Source organism: Melopsittacus undulatus, chromosome Z, assembly GCF_012275295.1.
Source record: "Melopsittacus undulatus isolate bMelUnd1 chromosome Z, bMelUnd1.mat.Z, whole genome shotgun sequence".
NCBI classification, from domain to species: domain Eukaryota; kingdom Metazoa; phylum Chordata; class Aves; order Psittaciformes; family Psittaculidae; genus Melopsittacus; species Melopsittacus undulatus.
In genome coordinates, this window is record NC_047557.1 from 79,474,650 (window position 1) to 79,493,123 (window position 18,474).

Below are 18,474 nucleotides of genomic sequence, written 5' to 3' on the forward strand. Positions count from 1 at the left end.
CTCTGACAGCTGAGGGAGAGCAGGCACAGGTAGAAGCTGCCCTTCTCCCATGAGGCAGGGATCCCTGGCTGATGAGCACAGAGCTGCAAAGGTTTTATTACATTTTGTGTGGCAGGTATGTGATCTAGTGCTGATGACAGAAATACCTATTCCTATCTCTTATTTGCTTTGTGCTCATGCACTGTCCTAGAATGAAATACTTCAGGATCATGTAGTTCATTTGGTGGCAGGTCCAGCAGCTCTTCCTCTTGTTGGTAGATATTGCCAGATATATGCAGCCTGCTTAATTACTTTCTCATTGTTCCACTGCTGTCTTATTTGCAATAAAAAATAGAAGTGTTTATTCCGCTTGGGTTTAAAATGCTAAGTTACAGTAGCTCTTCAAGTTAAAGCTATTGCTAATGTGAAAAACACGGAGTTGTTCCTTGCTACAAAAAAAAAACAACTATAAAATCAGGGTAAACAAGATCTGTACTGTAAGTTATCATCAGAATCACTGACTAGAACCTCTCAGCCAATTAGTCTCAGTAGATCCCGAGAGCTCTGACACCTATTTTAAATGTGGACCCCAATTAAGTTACTAATTTTCACTGGACTCAAATGAAGTTGTTAAATGTTATTCTGTGAGAGCAGATAAAGTTTTATGATCATGAGGTGCATTATTCTTTTCTGATTGTTCATGAACAGAGAAGTTGCTCTTAGGAATAAGACTCAGTAAATCTAGCAGGTCAGAAATTGACTTCAGAACAAATCTGGAAATGGAATGAAATCTTGAGCTACTCATAGCATAAGGCAGGACTGATTATCTCCAGAGGCCTCCCACACAAAGCAGAATAGACAAACTGCAAATAGTGAAAGTGGATTCACTGAAAAATTGTTTTAAAAATGTCATTTTAAAATGTCCTGTTGTAGCAGGAGAGCTGCATTTAACCAAAATGCATTTTTAGTCCTGCATTGTTTTTTTCAGTGATATCAATTTTGAGTGACTAAGGCATCAGAAGTAGTTCACCAGTTTCCCACAAACAAGTGTTTTTCTCCCCTTGACCCATCCATTTCTATGTTTCAGGGTTTATAATACTGAAATACCACACACAGACATAAGATGTTTTCATTTGCTTGTCCTTTGCACCACTCATGGAAAACAATAGCATAGGACTTCAAAGAAAGAGGCTTCCTAATAGCTAGTAGAGAGATGCATAAAATGTGTTTAATGCAGTAGACGTGTGTAACTAACTCAGACATTACCACCAAAGTAGACATTTGATATTGAGTACAGAAAAAGAAACACAACAGGAAATCACACACAGACCGATGGGCAACATTAAGAAGGTACAAGGCTTACAATGTATCAAATAACTCTTCAAAACTGACAACTCGCAACAAACATTTGCACATTGTCAAGACAAAAGTCTGGCTTTTTAAAAAACAAAATAAGCTCATCAGTGAGTCTGACTTTATCAGATGTATGCTGCTCTTCAGGCAGCATACAATGGAAAAAGGTTACACAAGCTCCATAAATAAATCCTTTTAAAGTCATGGTGAAACAAGAGCATATTTAGGTCCAAGACTTTCTGCAGAACAGTTATTTGACTGGCATTTTCTCAAAGATAGAAAGAGAAGGATCAAAATAACCGTCACATCAGAAACCAGTTATCATCATATCTGTAAAATAAACAAATCCAGGATGACCTTTGATGGGCAATGCAGCTAACATACAATTCTTTACACAAATATATACACATTTGCTTGCAAAGTATTTCTAAATAGTCTTTTCAAAAAGTATTGTTAGAGTAGTGCAATATAACTTTATCAGCAATTGTAACCAGCAAGAGGTAACCCAAACAGGACCACAGGAACAGCTTGCCTCAAGGATGCAGTCCTGCCATTCTCCCCTGGGCAAAAATCCCCTTTCATGTCGCCGGGAGCTATGGCTAAGAGCTGTGCACAGGTAGTCCCTTAAGAATGAAGTCTCTGCTCACTACATGGGGAGCTGAGTGTGGAAGTCTACATGCAGCTACCAGAATATATCCCCAAGTACTCGTTATGTAGTGGCCACTAAGACATTTGAAATGTAAACTTTCCCATCTATGTTCCACGTAATTTATAAAATAAAGAAGTTTCCATGCAGTAGAGCACAAATGTATCAGATGAATTCACTACATTATTAGCTAAGGAAATAAAACCAGTATAATAGTTTTACCACAACTGCATTTTTCCCTCTACACTATATTTCACACTGGTAACAGGTAATGTGCTATATCATAAAGCATATTGATATGATCTTGTGATTTGAAAGCAAAAAACATTTTCTGCAAGATTCCATATTAAAATAGTTATGTGCACAGAAGGTGTTCATAGCATGACACCAAAGCGATATGGAGTTAGTTTGATAGTACTTCCATTACAACAGAATTATGAACTTTATTCATTAAACTATGTAGTATAAATGAAGATTACTTGTACATATAGAAAAATCAGATAAGCAATCAGTTACAAACCCGGCAGTATTTTGAGAGAGACAGAGATTTTTAGATCTTACAATGGAATGATAAAAACATCAGGAACTACTTTTGGGAGCTCCAGAAAGAGATTTGCACTTGGTGTTTCTCATTACCTTATAAGCAGCCCTCCTGTACAGGAAAACATTGCACCAGGAGTTAACATAGGGGCTGGAGTTAAAAAAAATCTGCTAAAACTTAAGTGCAGTAGGCTTCACTACATTGTATTTCTGTTGAAACATATAAAACATAGAAAATTGTAATGGTGGCTTACTGAATAAAAATATTAATGTCCACAAATACAATCTGACCGATTTTTTTTAGTCAGATTTAAATGTACACCTTTTGCAGATTTATTCAGCATGATTTGAGTATTTCAGGTACCTTTGACCACCAAGTAGCTGTGCATATTTACCATTTTAGACTGATTCCTTTAATGTGTTATGCTGCATCTAATAAGGCTTTCAAAAGCAGAAACCCTACTTCAAACCTTCAACAAATGTCTTTACAGTGTGAAATATATCTTCAATGAGAAATGCCTTTTTACAATATTTACAAAATCTCCCCATTAGGTAAAAAGGAAAAATAAATAAAAAGCTCAAGAGAGAAAGGAAACATTGCTTAGGCTATAGGCTTTTTCTTTTATCTTCCCCCAGCAGATGCTTGTCCCTTCAACACGTTGAGTTGGCTAGCTGGGGTTGTTTTTCTTCCTCTTGCTTGGGCTGTGACTGGGATCCTGTTTCAATTCATGGTATTGCACCTGTTTAAACACAATGTTCAGAAAGAAACTAGTCAGGTGCTATGTGCTAGAAAAAGATCTCCATTTTTTGAAAAAAAAAAAAAAACTATCCCCCTGCAAACTAAATGGGATCTGTAGCTGTGATTCCACAGTAACAGAATGATAGATCTGGAGTAAGAAGGAAAGACAGCATTAGGAAAATCCTGCCAGGAAGTAACATTGTGTGCTAAAGTTTATGAAGGCTACATCTTTTGTTTTTTCCATGAGCTCTAATAGAGAATAAACAGTATTCTCTTTAATGAATTGCATGAATAGCCTTCATAACATTTCTTAAAAACTTGCTTATTTTCAATGCCAGCCTCAGAGAGGGTGAGATTCAGAGATGTATGTGCCCCCATACCTCCCTCCTATTTATATACCAGCTCTGAACTGAAACCGCTACCTAGAAATGTGGAAAGTATATAATCCTTGTGATACCAGAGGTGATTTATGTGCCTGACATTATCTTAACGGTTGCACCTCCTCAAGAGATTGTGTACTGCATTACAAAAGCTTATCATTCACAACCAGCTTATTTTTAAAGGAGTTTATGTGCATGGCTGAGCTGTGGCCACATCAAAAAAACTTTCACCCTATGAAAGTGAAGGCTGAAATGCTCTCACAGTGCTGCCACAAGACAAAGCCACCCAGCACTGACTCCGTGTCGATGCAACTCCTTTTGCCATTTGACCGTCCTGTTTCATTTTTTAAATCCAACCTTTTAATAATTGTGTGGTTTTCTCCATATTTTAAGATCCCCAGCCTAATTTTCATTCAGGCATAAGCAATTACTTTCAGACCCATTATCCATGCATACGTAAAGACTCATGTTAGCAGGTAGACTCTAGAGATGACATATCAAGCATTTGTAAACAAATGACAGTGTCTTAAAAATGTGGTGACTGAAGGTGAGGTGTCAGGTAATACAGAATCAGAGAATGGTTTGGGTTGGAAAGGACCTTAAAGCTCATCCAGTTCCAAACCCCTGACATGGGCAGAGACACCTTGCACTAGGCCAGGTTGCCCCAAATCCTGTCCAGCCTGGACTTGAACACTGCTAGGGACTGTTCTGTCCCTACAGGCCCTTGTCAAAAGCTCCTCTCCAGCCTTCTTGTTGACCCTCATAATGTACTGAAAGACTACAGTATGTTTCTTACACAAAACCTTAGAATCATAGTGTCATAGAATCAGCCAGGTTGGAAAGGGCCTTTAAGATCATCAAATTTAACTGTTAACTCAGTACTGCCAAGGCCACCACTAAGCCATGCCCCCAAGTGCCACATCTACATGTCTTTTAAATATCCCCAGGCATTGTGACACTACCTCTGCTGTGGGCAGACTGTTCCAATACCTCACTACCCTTTTGGAGAAGAAGTTTTTTCTAATCTCCAGTCTAAACCTCACCTGGTGCAGCTTGAGGCATTTCCTCTGGTCCTGTCGCTTGCTCCTTGGGAGAAGAGATCAGCCACCTCCTGGCTACATCCTCCTTTCACGCAGTTGTAGAAAGAGATAAGATACCCCCTGAGCCTTCTCTTCTACAGACTAAACCCCTCAGTTCCCTCAGCTGTTCCTCATCACACTTGTGCTCCACTGCCCTTTACCAGCTCTGTTCTCTGTTGCCCTTTTCTGGACCTGCTCCAGCACCTCAATATCTCTTGTAGTGAGGGTCCAGAACTGAACACAGGATTCAAGGTGTGGCCTCACCAGTGTCAAGCACTGCCTTGGCCCTGCTGGCCACACTGGTGCTCATACAGGCCAGGATGTTCTTGGTCTTCTTGGTTACCTGGGCACAAGCTGGCTCATGTTCAGCCTTATCCCAGCTGTTTTCATGTAAGGCTGGAGGCTGCTTCATACAAACTAGCACCTGTTACTGTCACCCATCTACTTGTCTTTTTACTCATTGCTCCAAAGAATCATCAAAGGCACAACTAAGGTAGTGGCAACTTTCTTACTGGTAAAAGGTCTAGCAACCTCCTTAATGTCCATAGACCCTCCCCAGTATGAGTATGCAATTTCTCTGCTAAAGAATACAATACTGTGCTAAACAATATGATACTGAATCAAAGTAACTGCTCTAAAATGTGTTTAAAAAAACCCAGGAAATCATGATGCCATATATCATATTAACAGCCATAAGGACACTTTAAAAATATACACACCACTTGCACATCTGAAGGAACTCTGGATAGAAAGTCAAGTAGCTCATTGTTATCAACTGCATACGGACTTCGAAGCTTCTTTGTAAATTTGTTGATACCTACAAAGTGAAAGTTCAAATGTTACTATCACTATTAAAAAAACCCAAACCAATGTATCTCTTGGCAAAGTTCTAAAAAAGACTTTAGGATCTACTTTAGATCATACTTAGAATGAATGAGCTGTAAACTCAGGCTCTAAAAGTCGTAATCTGCTGCTGTGCTTCCCTCTGCTTCAAAATGCAAAAGTTCTAGGCACATTTTCAAATTCCTTAAACACTGTTTGTTTTTTTTTGGTAAAGGAAAAGAAACTGTGGTTGTTATGTGGATGCTGCAAAAAAGGAGAGGAATAAAGCATACTCCATTTCTGTAACAGAGAGGATGAGCAGTAATGAGCTTAACAGCTTATCTGCAGGGCAGAAGACTCAGGTGAGACACAAGTAAATCTTCCTAATGCTAGGGATGGTGAAGCACACAGGAAGCAGCAAAGTCTGCATCAGGAGAAGGCTTTAGGATGAGTTTACACAAGCCTGTGTGCAGGAATGACAGATACAGATGAGCTGATGACAGTGCAGAGAAGGGATGTGATATCTTCCTCAGACATCATGGGTTTACAATGCCTATTGAAAATTACTGCTCAGAAGCACCAAGAAAATCCTCCCCAAACTAAGCAGAAGGTAGGCTTTTAAATTAAACTGATTTTCTTATCATTACATGCTGGGTCAGGTTCATACGCTTTTCATGTGAGAACATTGTTCATGGGCTCTGCTCACACACATTTGAAGCACAGGCAGGAATGGTACAAACTGTGCAGACTCTCATGTGAGTCAAGAAAGCCAGGGCAGCATTAAAAAAATGGCATCCTGTGTAATTTACTCAGGCTGTATCAGAGATAAGATAATACAGTTTGCTTTCCACAAAGTCTTTGGTGCCAAGGCCTTTTGGAAAGCTTTAGCAAGGACATAAAGCTTTGGGATGGAGAGTACAAGCTGCAGTCTTGATAACACCCACAACCTCCCACTCCATGAATTCTCAGTTCTGTGGTACAGATAGGAGAGTCTGCCATCCTTTTACCTCGTGACTGAACAGTGAGTGTTGAGAAGGAGTATCTGAGATTAGAAAACCTTGTTTAAGAGGGTCCTTTGCATCAGCAAGTGACTGAGAAATTCAAGATCTGCCCCGCTGTTTATTGCACTTGGCCAATGGACCACTTATGGGTGATGTGGTGTCACCTTGTCCCACCTGATAAAGTACCAGTCATGCTGTGAATGCATGAATAAATCATTATCAAGGCTCAGAAAAGAAAAGCATCAACCAGATGAGATGGGACACTGCCAGAGAAGTAAAATACAACAAGAAGATTAGGTCTTTTCCAAGGTGTGGAAATTTTCTGATGAAAATAATTTTTTTTTAGAGTTTTTAGAGTCTTTTTCCAGAAAAACAGCTGTAGTTTTTACCAGGAGGTTTTACCAGGAGGTAAACCCAGTGGTTTTACCACTGCTACAGTGAATGAGGTTACAGTGCAGAGGCTATTCCTGCTCTACTGTGGCTAACGCAGCACATGTTGAAGGACCAGTAGTCCATACCGAGAAGCATGGCCACGAGGGAAAGAACTAAAATTTCCTGCCAGGGCAGGCTAGAAGGAGGGAGTCCCTGTGGATGCACAGAAGAAAGACAGCTATAAGAAAGACCAGCCATAACACGGAGGAATTTTCATTTAAAACTCCCTGATTTCCCAAACAATAAAATGGATGATGCTGCTACAGACCAGCTCAAACTTTCCTATGAACAAAAGTCAGACAACAAAGGTACTTTTCTTCCAAGAACAGGAAGTATGAAGAAATGTATATACACAGGGGAGCCTAGAAATACACAATGGAGAAAACAGGCATGTGTTTAGAATACGCATTTTTTGAAGGGATAGCTGCTTAAAGCTACACACAGCATGACATGGCTCTGTGTGAACATGGTTCACAGAAGGGAAGTCTGGGCTGTTGGCGTTGCAGCCATGCAGTACCTGTCTGGTGTCCTGGCATGGTGCAGGAGAAATACAGAAAAAATATAGAAGGGATCCCCATAAGCTTGCTGAGTAAGAAGCTACCTAAACTGAAATGCAGGAGGAAAATGTGGACCTGAAAACTCTATGAACAAAGGTGCTTGAAGTTGTATCTAGATAGACTAGGTAACCTGGGGACAGGAAGAGAAGAGAGGGGGAGGGGAAGATAACACGGTGCATTTACAGTAATTTGTACTTATGCTATCTACCCATGGTTTGGGAAGCATGGACTCCAGTTTGGGAGTTGAGGCGCTTCCTTGCCTGAAACAGACAATTTTTGTGGGGGAGTGTGACCCTTCTGGAGGTATCACAGAGGTCCATGTCAGAAGTTTTTAATAAAAAAATGCTAACTACAGTTTTGTGGGTATTACAATCTCAGGTTCTTGCATGAAAACAAGGGGATATATTAAAGCAAGTGTACAAGATACCAGATCTGCCCCAAAAACACCAGCAAAAAGGACAATAGACCAAGTGCTTCAAACTTCTGTAACAGGAGGCCTACTATAGTGTGTGCATCCTAGGTAGCACCCACGTGATACAGGGTATATGAGGAATAATAAATTCCAAATCAGGCAAAGATAGTAAGCCCACACACTTACTTCTTTTAGTTCCATAGAAATACTTTTGTTCAAACCCTCCTTACTGGTTCTTTTCCATTTTGTATATTCTGCTACAATTATTTGTGAAGACTCAGTCAGAATAGTAATAATACTGAATGATGCATAAAAATTACATTCTATGCTGTTAGTTCAATGATTTTATGTTGTCTGTGAAATTCAGAAATTTTTCACAAAGGCATGATAGCTATCCTTTTCTTCAGGAAGAAAACTAGCCCCAGATTTAACTGAACAGTGCTCTTCACAAGTCTGCACTATGGAATAAGGGTACAGCTGCTGGTGGTGTAAGATGTATATACAATATACAAATGTATATACAAAATATACAAATGAAAACTTGGGGCATTGTTTACGAGAGATGTGGTGATGGTAGCTGTTTAAAATCAGTGTAAAGAATAAACATAAGGACAAGAAATGAGAGCTTGGATCAATCACGATTTCACCCCGCTGCCCACCAAACCCCCCCCAGTTTCTGTTCATTACCTACACCAAATACCACATATACCTTTCTGTCTGACTAAAGGTGACCCTCTACCCAGGTTTCTTGTTGCTATGTTTACATACAGTTTCAGAAGATGAAGTACTGCAGTGAAAAAGGCATATTGTCCTAAATGCATCATATAGATTGAAATGCCGCTGTCTGTGTATAAGTGGTGAAAATAAATCTGAGTAATATCTAGACAAAGCTACACTTTGATATATGAAGAATCCTTGTGGCTATGTGTTTATAGTATGATGAAGTCTAGAATGCCAGCCAAGAAAAATGCATTTTGCAGGTGGGCCTAAATCTTTATGCAGTTGTGATTTTTAGCTAACCTGTCTGTTTCCATCATGGGGCAGCTTCAAGACCATAAATACAGAAAAGTATTGACAATATAAGTCATTCCTTTTTTCTAAGTGGCACAGACGGTTAAAAGAGACTTTACTTACCCCAGACAAGGACAATGTATCTTAGTGGAATGAAATACAGGATAATGGTGAACACGGAGAGTGCAACAATTGCCAGCCAGCTCAAGAATGGGACAGTCCAGTTGAATGTACTAAAAAAGGAAAATTAACAAAAGTTAGAAATGTGGTCACCCAACAGAGACAATAAAAGTACAAATAATGGGCAGGACAGAGGGAAAAGCACCAGTTCCATCAGCAAGAACAAACTGAAATTACAAATGGATACATGGATGCTGTAAATCAGCTGACCTTGGGCTTGGACTCACTACCAGTGGAAACCAAAATTGCTCCTAGCTTCACACACCTCCTGTTGAGTGTGCACATCTCAAGCCCATATTCAGGAAGCGACTTTAAGGCTTATCCAGTTCCAACCCCTTGCCACAGGCTGAGACATCTTTCGCTAGACCAGGTTTCTCCAAGCCCTGTCCAACCTGGCCTTGAACACTGACAGGGATGGGGCAGCCACAGCTTCTCTGGGCAACCTGTGCAAGGGCCTCACCATCCTCACAGGGAAGAACTTCTGCCTAAGATCTCATCTCAGTCTCCCCTCTGTCAGGTTAAAGCCATTCCCCCTTGTCCTGCCCTACAGGCCCTTGTCCAAAGCCCCTCTCCAGGTTTCTTGTAGCCCCTTTAGGCACTGGGAGCTGCTCTAAGGTCTTCCCTTCTTGTCTCCAGGCTGAAGAAGCCCAGCTCTCTCAGCCTGCCTCCAGAGCAGAGCTGTACAAGCCCTCACAGCATCTCCATGGCCTCCTCTGGACTCCAACAGCTCCATGTCCCTCTTGTGTTGTTGCCCCAGAGCTGGATGCAGGACTGCAGGGGTGTCTTCCCAGAACACAGTAGAGGGACAAAATCCTCTCCCTCGACCTGCTGCTCACTCTATGGGGATGCAGCCTAGCACATGGTGGGTTTCTGGGCTCAAGTGTACACTGCCTTATCTTTACTCTGCTTTATTGTAAGGAAAGTGAAAGCAGTTAAAGTCTGAGCAGGGATCTTTTCCTCTGCCTGACATTTACATGCACTTCCTGACCGCGTCCCCTTCTGTCCTGGGGGTACGCTCAGGAAAAGGCAAGTGTGTGGGTATGCAAAGCTGGAAATTCATCCATGCACCAAAGGAGAGGGTTAGGGAAAAGGAGAGTGCAGAACAGTCTGTCCTGAAGACAGACATAATGCAAAAGCACTGAATGAAGGAAATAAAACAACTTTGAGTGGGGAAAAAAAATGGAGAAAAATGACAGAAGAAGGCAAAAAAAAGGAGGGAGTGGAATAAGATAAAGTACACTGCAAAGAAAAAAAATATCTTCTAGATAAAATAAAAGAAATATTATTTCTTTACGGATAAAGGAAAAGAACTTCTGGGATCCCATCAGTTTCAGGACACTGCCTTTCCAAGAAAGCCCCAGATAAAAACATCCTCATCAAGGTTCCCAATCTCTATGCTGTGATCACTTCACTTTGTAGAGTCTGAGGTGTGACAGAGAGGAACTGAAAGCTGAGGAATCTTGAAAGAGCTACACTGCAACTCTCCAACCTCTGTGTGCAGGAGAGGGAGGCCAGATGGCCTATTTATATGTATGTCCCACGGGAACACTGGTTAAAGGGAGCTTGGCTCAATGGGATTGTTCCATGAAGGCACCACCATGTCGAAAGTGTTGCATGACATTTATCCAGAAGGAAAATGTGGCTTTGGCTCTAAGTAGTCTGATGATACTCTTTAAAGTATTATCACTAGCTACATCCCCAATCAGTGTGATTACATTATTTTGGCTTCTCTGGCTGAATAATTGCAATTATCTGAATTGCTAGCCATATTTTTCATAATGAGCTCTGGCTTCCTGTGTTTATTTGTCTTCTTTTCTCCCTGGCAATTTTGACATGTCTCCAGAGTGAACATTATGTTAGTGTCACTTGGTGCAGGATCACTCCCTTTCTCCTCAGGGGACACCTGCTCTTTTCCCCTCTTCTGCATGCATTTGGGATGAACAGAAGGTTGAGGGTCTGCTCATGTTCCTGTGACTCGGCTTTGTGCAATGGATCACAGACATGCCATGTGTGGGAATACTGGCTCCTCACTTAGCAAACCTCCTTATGTGCTGTGTTAGCACAGCACTCAGTACAGGTTTCCCATTATAGTTTTAGGAACAAATTACAAAGATTTATAGGAAGATTTGGTCTCATTCAGTTTAGAAAATTCTGTTGCTCTCATCTGGTATATAATAGAACAGGACCTACTTCCAAAATGCACAAGTAGAAAAACTTAATTATCAAGACAACTTCCAAGAACAGCCTTTTGATAAAAGACTTATTTCAGACACAGGCTCATTTTGCTTGCCTGGAAAAGTGATGCAATATAATGTGCTTGCACCTGCCTGCGCTGCTGTGAACATGGCTGTCTGGAAGTGTCCTCATGGGAGTGCTTCTCAGGCTTTCCTGTTAGGGACTTTGCTCTTAAATGCAAAAAACGGCAACCTCCTTGTGAATCCTGATATGCTTGCCATTGTTGACAGATTTGGAGGGAAAAAAATTATGCAGAACAGCAAGACAGGTGATCCTCCTGTTTCCTATAGTCTGACCTTCTCCATCAAGTTTCTAAAGCTCACTTCCAGAAGGTGGAACTTATTTGGGGGCCATACCCTTTTCACAGGCTATAGTCTCAGAGGTGTGAGACACCAGTGTGCTGCAGATGGCACCAGCAATGGATGAGGCAGGTGCCTCACACTGCTAGATCTCACCCAGAAGAAGGCAGCACATGGTTTTAACTCTCCTGTAAGATGTGCTGCCTGCACCAGTGGAAGCTTTACAGCAAAGCCTCTTGTGGAGGTTTTCTAGCTCAGCATGGCTCCCTGCTCATCTCTCTACCTGCCCCCTCTACCTGCAGTGGAAAGGTGGTTGTGAGCATACTGCTCCTGATATCTTGCCCACCGAGGATGAGACACTCTTGGCTTTTGCGCCCCAGAAAACCAGCATCACAGATGATGGCTGGAAGATGTCTTTCTGGATCCCTTCTGATCTCCAGTAATAAATCTTACACTGCTATTCACTGACCATGGCAAAACTACACCAAACTTCCTGTGGTAAATCTCAGAACCAATCCTGCTTAAGGCCTAAATTTATTGGCAATTCTTACATATCAGGTATGCAGTGTTACAAATTACAAACACTCTAGGAGAAAAGGTGTTGCCAATACTTCCAGCAACTGAACATATATATGTACATCCTTAAAATCTGAAACCCCTATTTAGCTCTGCTTATTTCCTTTATCAAAGATGCATTATTTATTATTACCTTTAAGTAACGGCTGTTAGGTCTCACAGCAAGTTTCTGTTTTACTTCAAAGCCTTCTTTATAATTTTCTTCCCCCCAATTTCTGTATTTCTAAATTACAAAATTAATATGACAGAATTTTCATTAATTGAGGCCATCCACAAAGCAAAGGAAATATAGATGAGTTTTAACAATGTATCATCAAAAATTGGAGTTCCCCACAAAAAAAAGGAGTAAAGGCTTAAAAGTACTAAAGTGTACTAAAGGTACACTTGGTACTTCAGCTGGAAAATGACATGAATAGTTTTGGAGAGCAATACAGCACCTGTGTCAGCACTTACTTCTTGATTCTTTCTCCGAAGGAAGCCACTTCATCAAGGATATTCTGGACACTGATACACACCTCTTGGATGGCATAAAGTCTATTCATAAATCCTTTTTTTTCACTGTCCTAAAGAAAAGTAGTTGAATAAAAAATTTTCTGACCGTAGGAAAAGGACCACATATCCATCAGCTAAGTTTCAAAAGTGCATGTGTTACATATTCATCTAGAAGTAATTTGTAAAACCTGGTTATCAGAAATTTTCTTGTGTGTTTGTGTATACTTACAGTAAGTATGATAGAGTATATGCTGAGCACCACACAATTTTGTTTGTCACTGCATTAGTTTCTAAATACGTATTTCAGTAAGCCAGGTGTCTGGCTTATGGACATGTTGAAGGTCCCAACCCCCTATGTTGTGCACCCTTTCAAGTGGTAAGAGACAGAAGGTGGAATGGGAGCAGTTTGTCAAAATGCTGGTCCTTGTGCTGCTGTACGCACCAGGAAGATGAACAGTCCTTGTGGGAGGCGCTGAGTGAGAAACCAGAAACACCCCAGCTCTTACAGGGATGATCCCCTTTGGCTCCATTCTGTGTTTAAGTTGTCAGATGTACCCATGCCCCCATCATCATTTGTTCTACTTTTCTGTTTTGCTGTTGAGCATACTTGCTTTCTCTCTCTCGCAATTTTTCTTTTTAATATTCAAATGCCACTGTACAGGAAATACATTGGAGATGAAACTCCAACTACCTTTACAATACGGTTACCTCAGCCCATGCTGCAAAAGCATATAACAACTCAGCCATGGAGAAAATGAAAAATGTAGGGAAGGTATTATAGTAAGAAGTAATTTAATTACCTCCTTACTTACTCAGGGATTCTACACATTGTTGGCTTTTAATTTACAAAGCCATCAATGTATGTTAATGTGAAAGTCTAACCATAATTTCATTTTTGTTAAATCTATCAAGAATTTCTGAGTTTTTTTCATAAACAGAATGACCCTTTGTCCCTCAAAAGCAGGAACCATCCTCATAAAGATGTTTTCTGGGGTCTTTGTCCTCCTTTCCGCCAACTCAAGCAGACTTTGCATCTTGGAAGAACCCAGCAACCTACTGCCTGGGTACACCAATGTGCTCCATGGACCATTCCTCAGCTGGGCTTTGTCCTGCTCCGATGACCTGTTCATTTTTTCTCAGAAAGCTATTCTATTTCTAAGCTTATAAAGGCTGCAGCATCAAATGCACACAGAGCCAACAGTACTCTCAAAAAAAACATTGTTACATGGGGTTTAAATGAAGCGTCACCATGGAAAAAAAATTACAACTTCTCTTCATTTTTTTTATCAGATTCCATGTATGCCAAAAATTTATGTTTAACATTTCCAATGGATTGATGTTATATTACTGCATTTAGTTTGAATTTGATTAGTGTTTTCTCAAAATAAGAAATGGAAAAATAAATATTTCAAGATTAGCAAAATATTTGATAAAAAAGTAGTTCAACATCTTGCCATCACAAACCACACAATACAACAGTCTCTGTAACTGACCTCAAAGTCCAGCACCCAAGAAATTAGCATATGTTGTATTGAACTTTTATTTTCTTCTCCTGATGCTTAATTAGCAAACAGTATGTTGGTCCACTTCTATCGTTGCCATTTTTGCCATCTTAACAAACCAGATTGGCTGAGAAAAACATCATTTAGTGTTTAATCATCTAAAGTTACTTCAGCAACACTGGTTCTGCAACTATGTTGTCAAGATTTCTTGTGAAAATGTTGGAAGTGTTTAGCTACAGAACATAGACTAAAATATACAATCATGAAACAGAGAGAGATGGCAGAACTATTCCAATGACTGATTAGAATTTAGGACCCCAAACACTTCAGACTCGGAAAAAAACACCAGTTTCTCAGGCAACGTGAAAGAGCTTATGGTTCTACATTAAGGTTAATACTTATTCCTACCATAAGAAATATTTTTGGGTTTTTTGAGGATGACCATAACCACAACACCTGATATCAGCTCCATCCAGTGCTGCACAGCAACACTGAATTATTTGTGAAGTTGTTTCCTTAATATTTATTACATGCTTGAAGCCTTGGGATGATGCCATTGTCCTCAGGTATACATACAGCTTCTAAAGAGGTGAAACATATACCCAGCATGTTTCATTTGAAAGAGATACTTGTTCTATTCCTTCATGTAAAACACATAGTTCCAGTACTGGAGAAACATGAAAATAAACTGTTTTCTCATATGGCAGAAGTGAAAAATAAACCATACAGAAAGCACAGGTATTTTTCTGCTTTTCAAATACTATACACTTTGCCCCTTCATTTTCACTTAACAGATTCTGCCCTTTCTGTAAAGTTATCTTGATTTGTAATTAACTTGTGTGAGAAAAGAGCTATGTCATTGTGACAAAACCAGTTCCCTTTGTGACATTTCCAGAACTTGACTGGTAGTACATTCAGACATCCTGATACTGTTTTTCTTTACAAATATTTTACAAGACAAACTAATACTTTTTTAAAAATACACCTGTTTTAAATCATTGCCCAAAAGAACCCTACAAAAACCTCAAAGACAGAGACAGAGAAAGAATCATTACAGCCACCCCCTCTCCCCTGCACCTTCAGAGCTTAAAGAAAATTTGTTGACATACTCTAAGGTAGGAATAGACAAAACAGAGGAAACAGGAGGTGGTCAGAAGGATCAGGATTTGTCTTTGCTTAAACTAATTCCACATGCCCCACAACTATTAGCTGGTTTTTATTTCCTGATCCAAAGATTTGTGGAAAAAAATAATCTGGGCTAGGGAAAAGCTGTACTTACTTTCTCCCAGAAAGATGCTGTGTTAGCAAATAGAACATATATGCCACTTTGAGCAAACCTAAATTCTTAATGATCCATTTTTCAAACACTACTGGTATTTCCTTTCCAAAGAAAGATGGGCTGTAACTGGAATAAATTTCAACATTTATATGGCTAGAATGCCAAGTTTCTGGAAATAATTGCCACTTAAATAGTGGATAAAATTTATTATACAAAGCTAACAACAGCATTATTACTATTTAATTTCCATGATTTGTTTGTTTGCAGTAGGCTTAAGGTATTGGAAAAGCAAGATGTTTGCTAAGGGATGGCTTTAAACATAAACTGTGAAAGCAAAGTCAAATTGATGTTGATAGACTGACTTGAATTTACAAAACTGAATGAACCAAAAACAAAGTCTGAGACTACATCCTCTCCTCCTTCATAGGAAATGTTAGATTATAGATTGATATACTGATTGGCCAATAATAATACTTAACTCCTGCATATAATAATAACTCCAATAATACTACGTAACTGATTTTCAGCTATAATCATATTTTACATTTCGTGAAAACAAAGCAAAACAAAGTAAATTACTTCCTCTAGACTATGGAGTTAATTCACATGAAACCCTGAATACAACCCATGTTGTTTTAGTCTCTATTCAGGGGACTATGGTTCTAAACCCATGGTAAAATATGATGATTTAGGAAAGAATTGTAACTCTAACCCCAAAACCTCTCTTTTCCCCAAGTTAAGGTCCATTTACAAAACAAAGTTTTCAAAAGATGGGGGAAATATATAATCCAGTGTCCTGGGTTCAGCTTAAACCACAACAGCCAGACTCAAAAGTGAACTTTGACAAAACTGATGGAATTATACCAGCTAGAAAAAGAGCTTTAAGTGAAAGAAGACATTTTTAGTACAGGGAATAAAACTCTGAACATTTTATGGTGGATAACTGTCCTACTAATAGCTGCTAAGCTGGAGAAAAAGGCACAGATCATAAAAACAAAGTGACAGGAGAGTTTCAAGAATAGAAGGACATTTTGAAATTTTAGGAGATGCCATCTGGAAAAGACAAAGGATCCAGATGGATCTTCTGGAAACATCCTTCACTGACCAGAGGATATGAAACCATTGCTGAGAGCAAAAGTGTTCACCTGATATGCTGTACATGCTGTGGTTCTGTCACTTGGCCACCAGAAGACACATACACTCTTGACAAAAACTGCAGTTTGCTTGTGTCATGCTAGACTACCTATAGCCACACAAGTATAGCCCCACAATTATCTGTGAGGAACTCCTTTAGGAACAAAATTGTAGATTATTATTATTTGAATAGAAGAGTGCTGCTTCTATGAGGAAACACTGCAGATTATTTCAACTAATAATTGGCCACCAAAGCAGAGTGCATCCATAGGCACCCATGTCATCCCTCAGAATGAATCTTAGCCACACACAGGGCTGCAATATCCTAGTAGACTTCCCTATGGAGGCTCATGATGTAGACCCACAAGCGTTGGTAGGAAATGCCTTAGCCCTTTACTGTCAGGACTTATTAGTAACTCCCAGGAAGGGCATGTAGATATTAACTGTTGAATAATGTCCTACTGTTTGGTCACTGCTCAAAAACCTGTCCCTGGGAATTAATGATCCTAGCTATTACCTCCCAGACTATAACCTCTGCTTCCTGGGAAGGTCACTAAGAAGAAGATAGCAAGCCAACACTATTCCAACTCTGGACACATTTGATGTCCTCCAAGTCTTCTGAACGCCTACCAAAAGGCTTTAAAACTGGTGATGGATACTCAAGTAAGCCAGTATTATATGGAAAGAGGTCAGAATGATATTGCTATTTTAAAGCTAACTGTAGAAGTGTGATCATGAAGAAAAGCTGAATGGCTTACAGGATCTGGAAAAGTGCATCAGATGACCTCCTCCATTCCACTGATAAGGAACTGAGAAGATCATGTTTTGATTGCACCTCCATCTCAAAGGTGGCCACATGTGGAGTACCATAACATCTAGTCTTGCCACCTTTTAATTGAAAAATTACAGGAAGACTCTTGGAGACACTGAGACCTTTCTGTGGGACCTTACTGATTTAGAAGTTTCCACCCTTTCAGTAAGTCACCTTGTAACTCTTACAGTTATTTTAAATAGTTACTGATGGCATGCCAGGCAGACAGCCACCAGCCTATATTCTCCCCCCAGCAAAAGAGAAGGCCTGGCTGGTACTCATACTATCCTGAAATGGAACACTGGGAGGAGGTTTCCTTACAACGCTAGCACCAATTAACACTGGACATTGAATGGAAAGGCTACATACATAACCAGAATTGAGCTCTGAAACTGTGGGCTTCACTTTTGCCCATATTGCCCAGAGAACCTATGCCTGCCTCATTCCTGTCAGTGTTCAAGGCCAGGTTGAACAGGGCTTGGAGCAACCTGCTCTAGTGGAAGGTGCCCCTGTCCGTGGCAGGAGTTTGGAACTGGAGGAGCCTTAAGGTCCATTCCAACCCAAACCATTCTCTGATTCTATATTACCTGGCACCCCACCTTCTGTCACCACATTTTTAAGACACTATCAATTGTTTACAAATGCTCAATATATCATCTCTAAAGTCTACCTGCTAACATAAGTCTTTATGTGTGCATGCAGAATAGGTCTGAAAATAATTGCTTATGCCTGAATGGAAATTAGGCTGGGGATTTTAAAATATGGAGAAATACATATAATTATTAAAAAAGTTGTTTTTTACAAAGAGAAACAATGTTTGTCATAATGATTTTTAATGAAAGAAGTGCTAAAATGTTATTGTCTAGTAAGCATTCCGTATTTAAGCCAGCAGAAAGTACAAACCATATAAATATGAGGATGAAATACTGAAGATTCACTGTTTATGAAGACACCATGCCTGTGAGCATGCATATTACAACAATCTGTTCTTCCTCAAACACACACTAAGAGTTGA

At 39.9% G+C, this 18,474-nt stretch overlaps 1 protein-coding gene across 1 annotated transcript in view; it reads right to left on the bottom strand.

The window, feature by feature from the left end:
• Positions 1 to 1,188: 1,188 nt before the first annotated feature.
• Positions 1,189 to 18,474, bottom strand: part of MCTP1 (multiple C2 and transmembrane domain containing 1) — a 271,275-nt gene continuing 253,989 nt past the window's right edge. Inside the window, exons 19-22 of the mRNA XM_005145967.3 lie at positions 12,695 to 12,804; positions 9,075 to 9,184; positions 5,436 to 5,533; positions 1,189 to 3,258 (exon numbers count right to left, since the gene is read on the bottom strand). Coding sequence (XP_005146024.3) covers positions 3,187 to 3,258; positions 5,436 to 5,533; positions 9,075 to 9,184; positions 12,695 to 12,804 — 390 coding nt within the window. The 3' untranslated portion in view covers positions 1,189 to 3,186. The remainder of the gene's footprint in view (positions 3,259 to 5,435; positions 5,534 to 9,074; positions 9,185 to 12,694; positions 12,805 to 18,474) is intronic.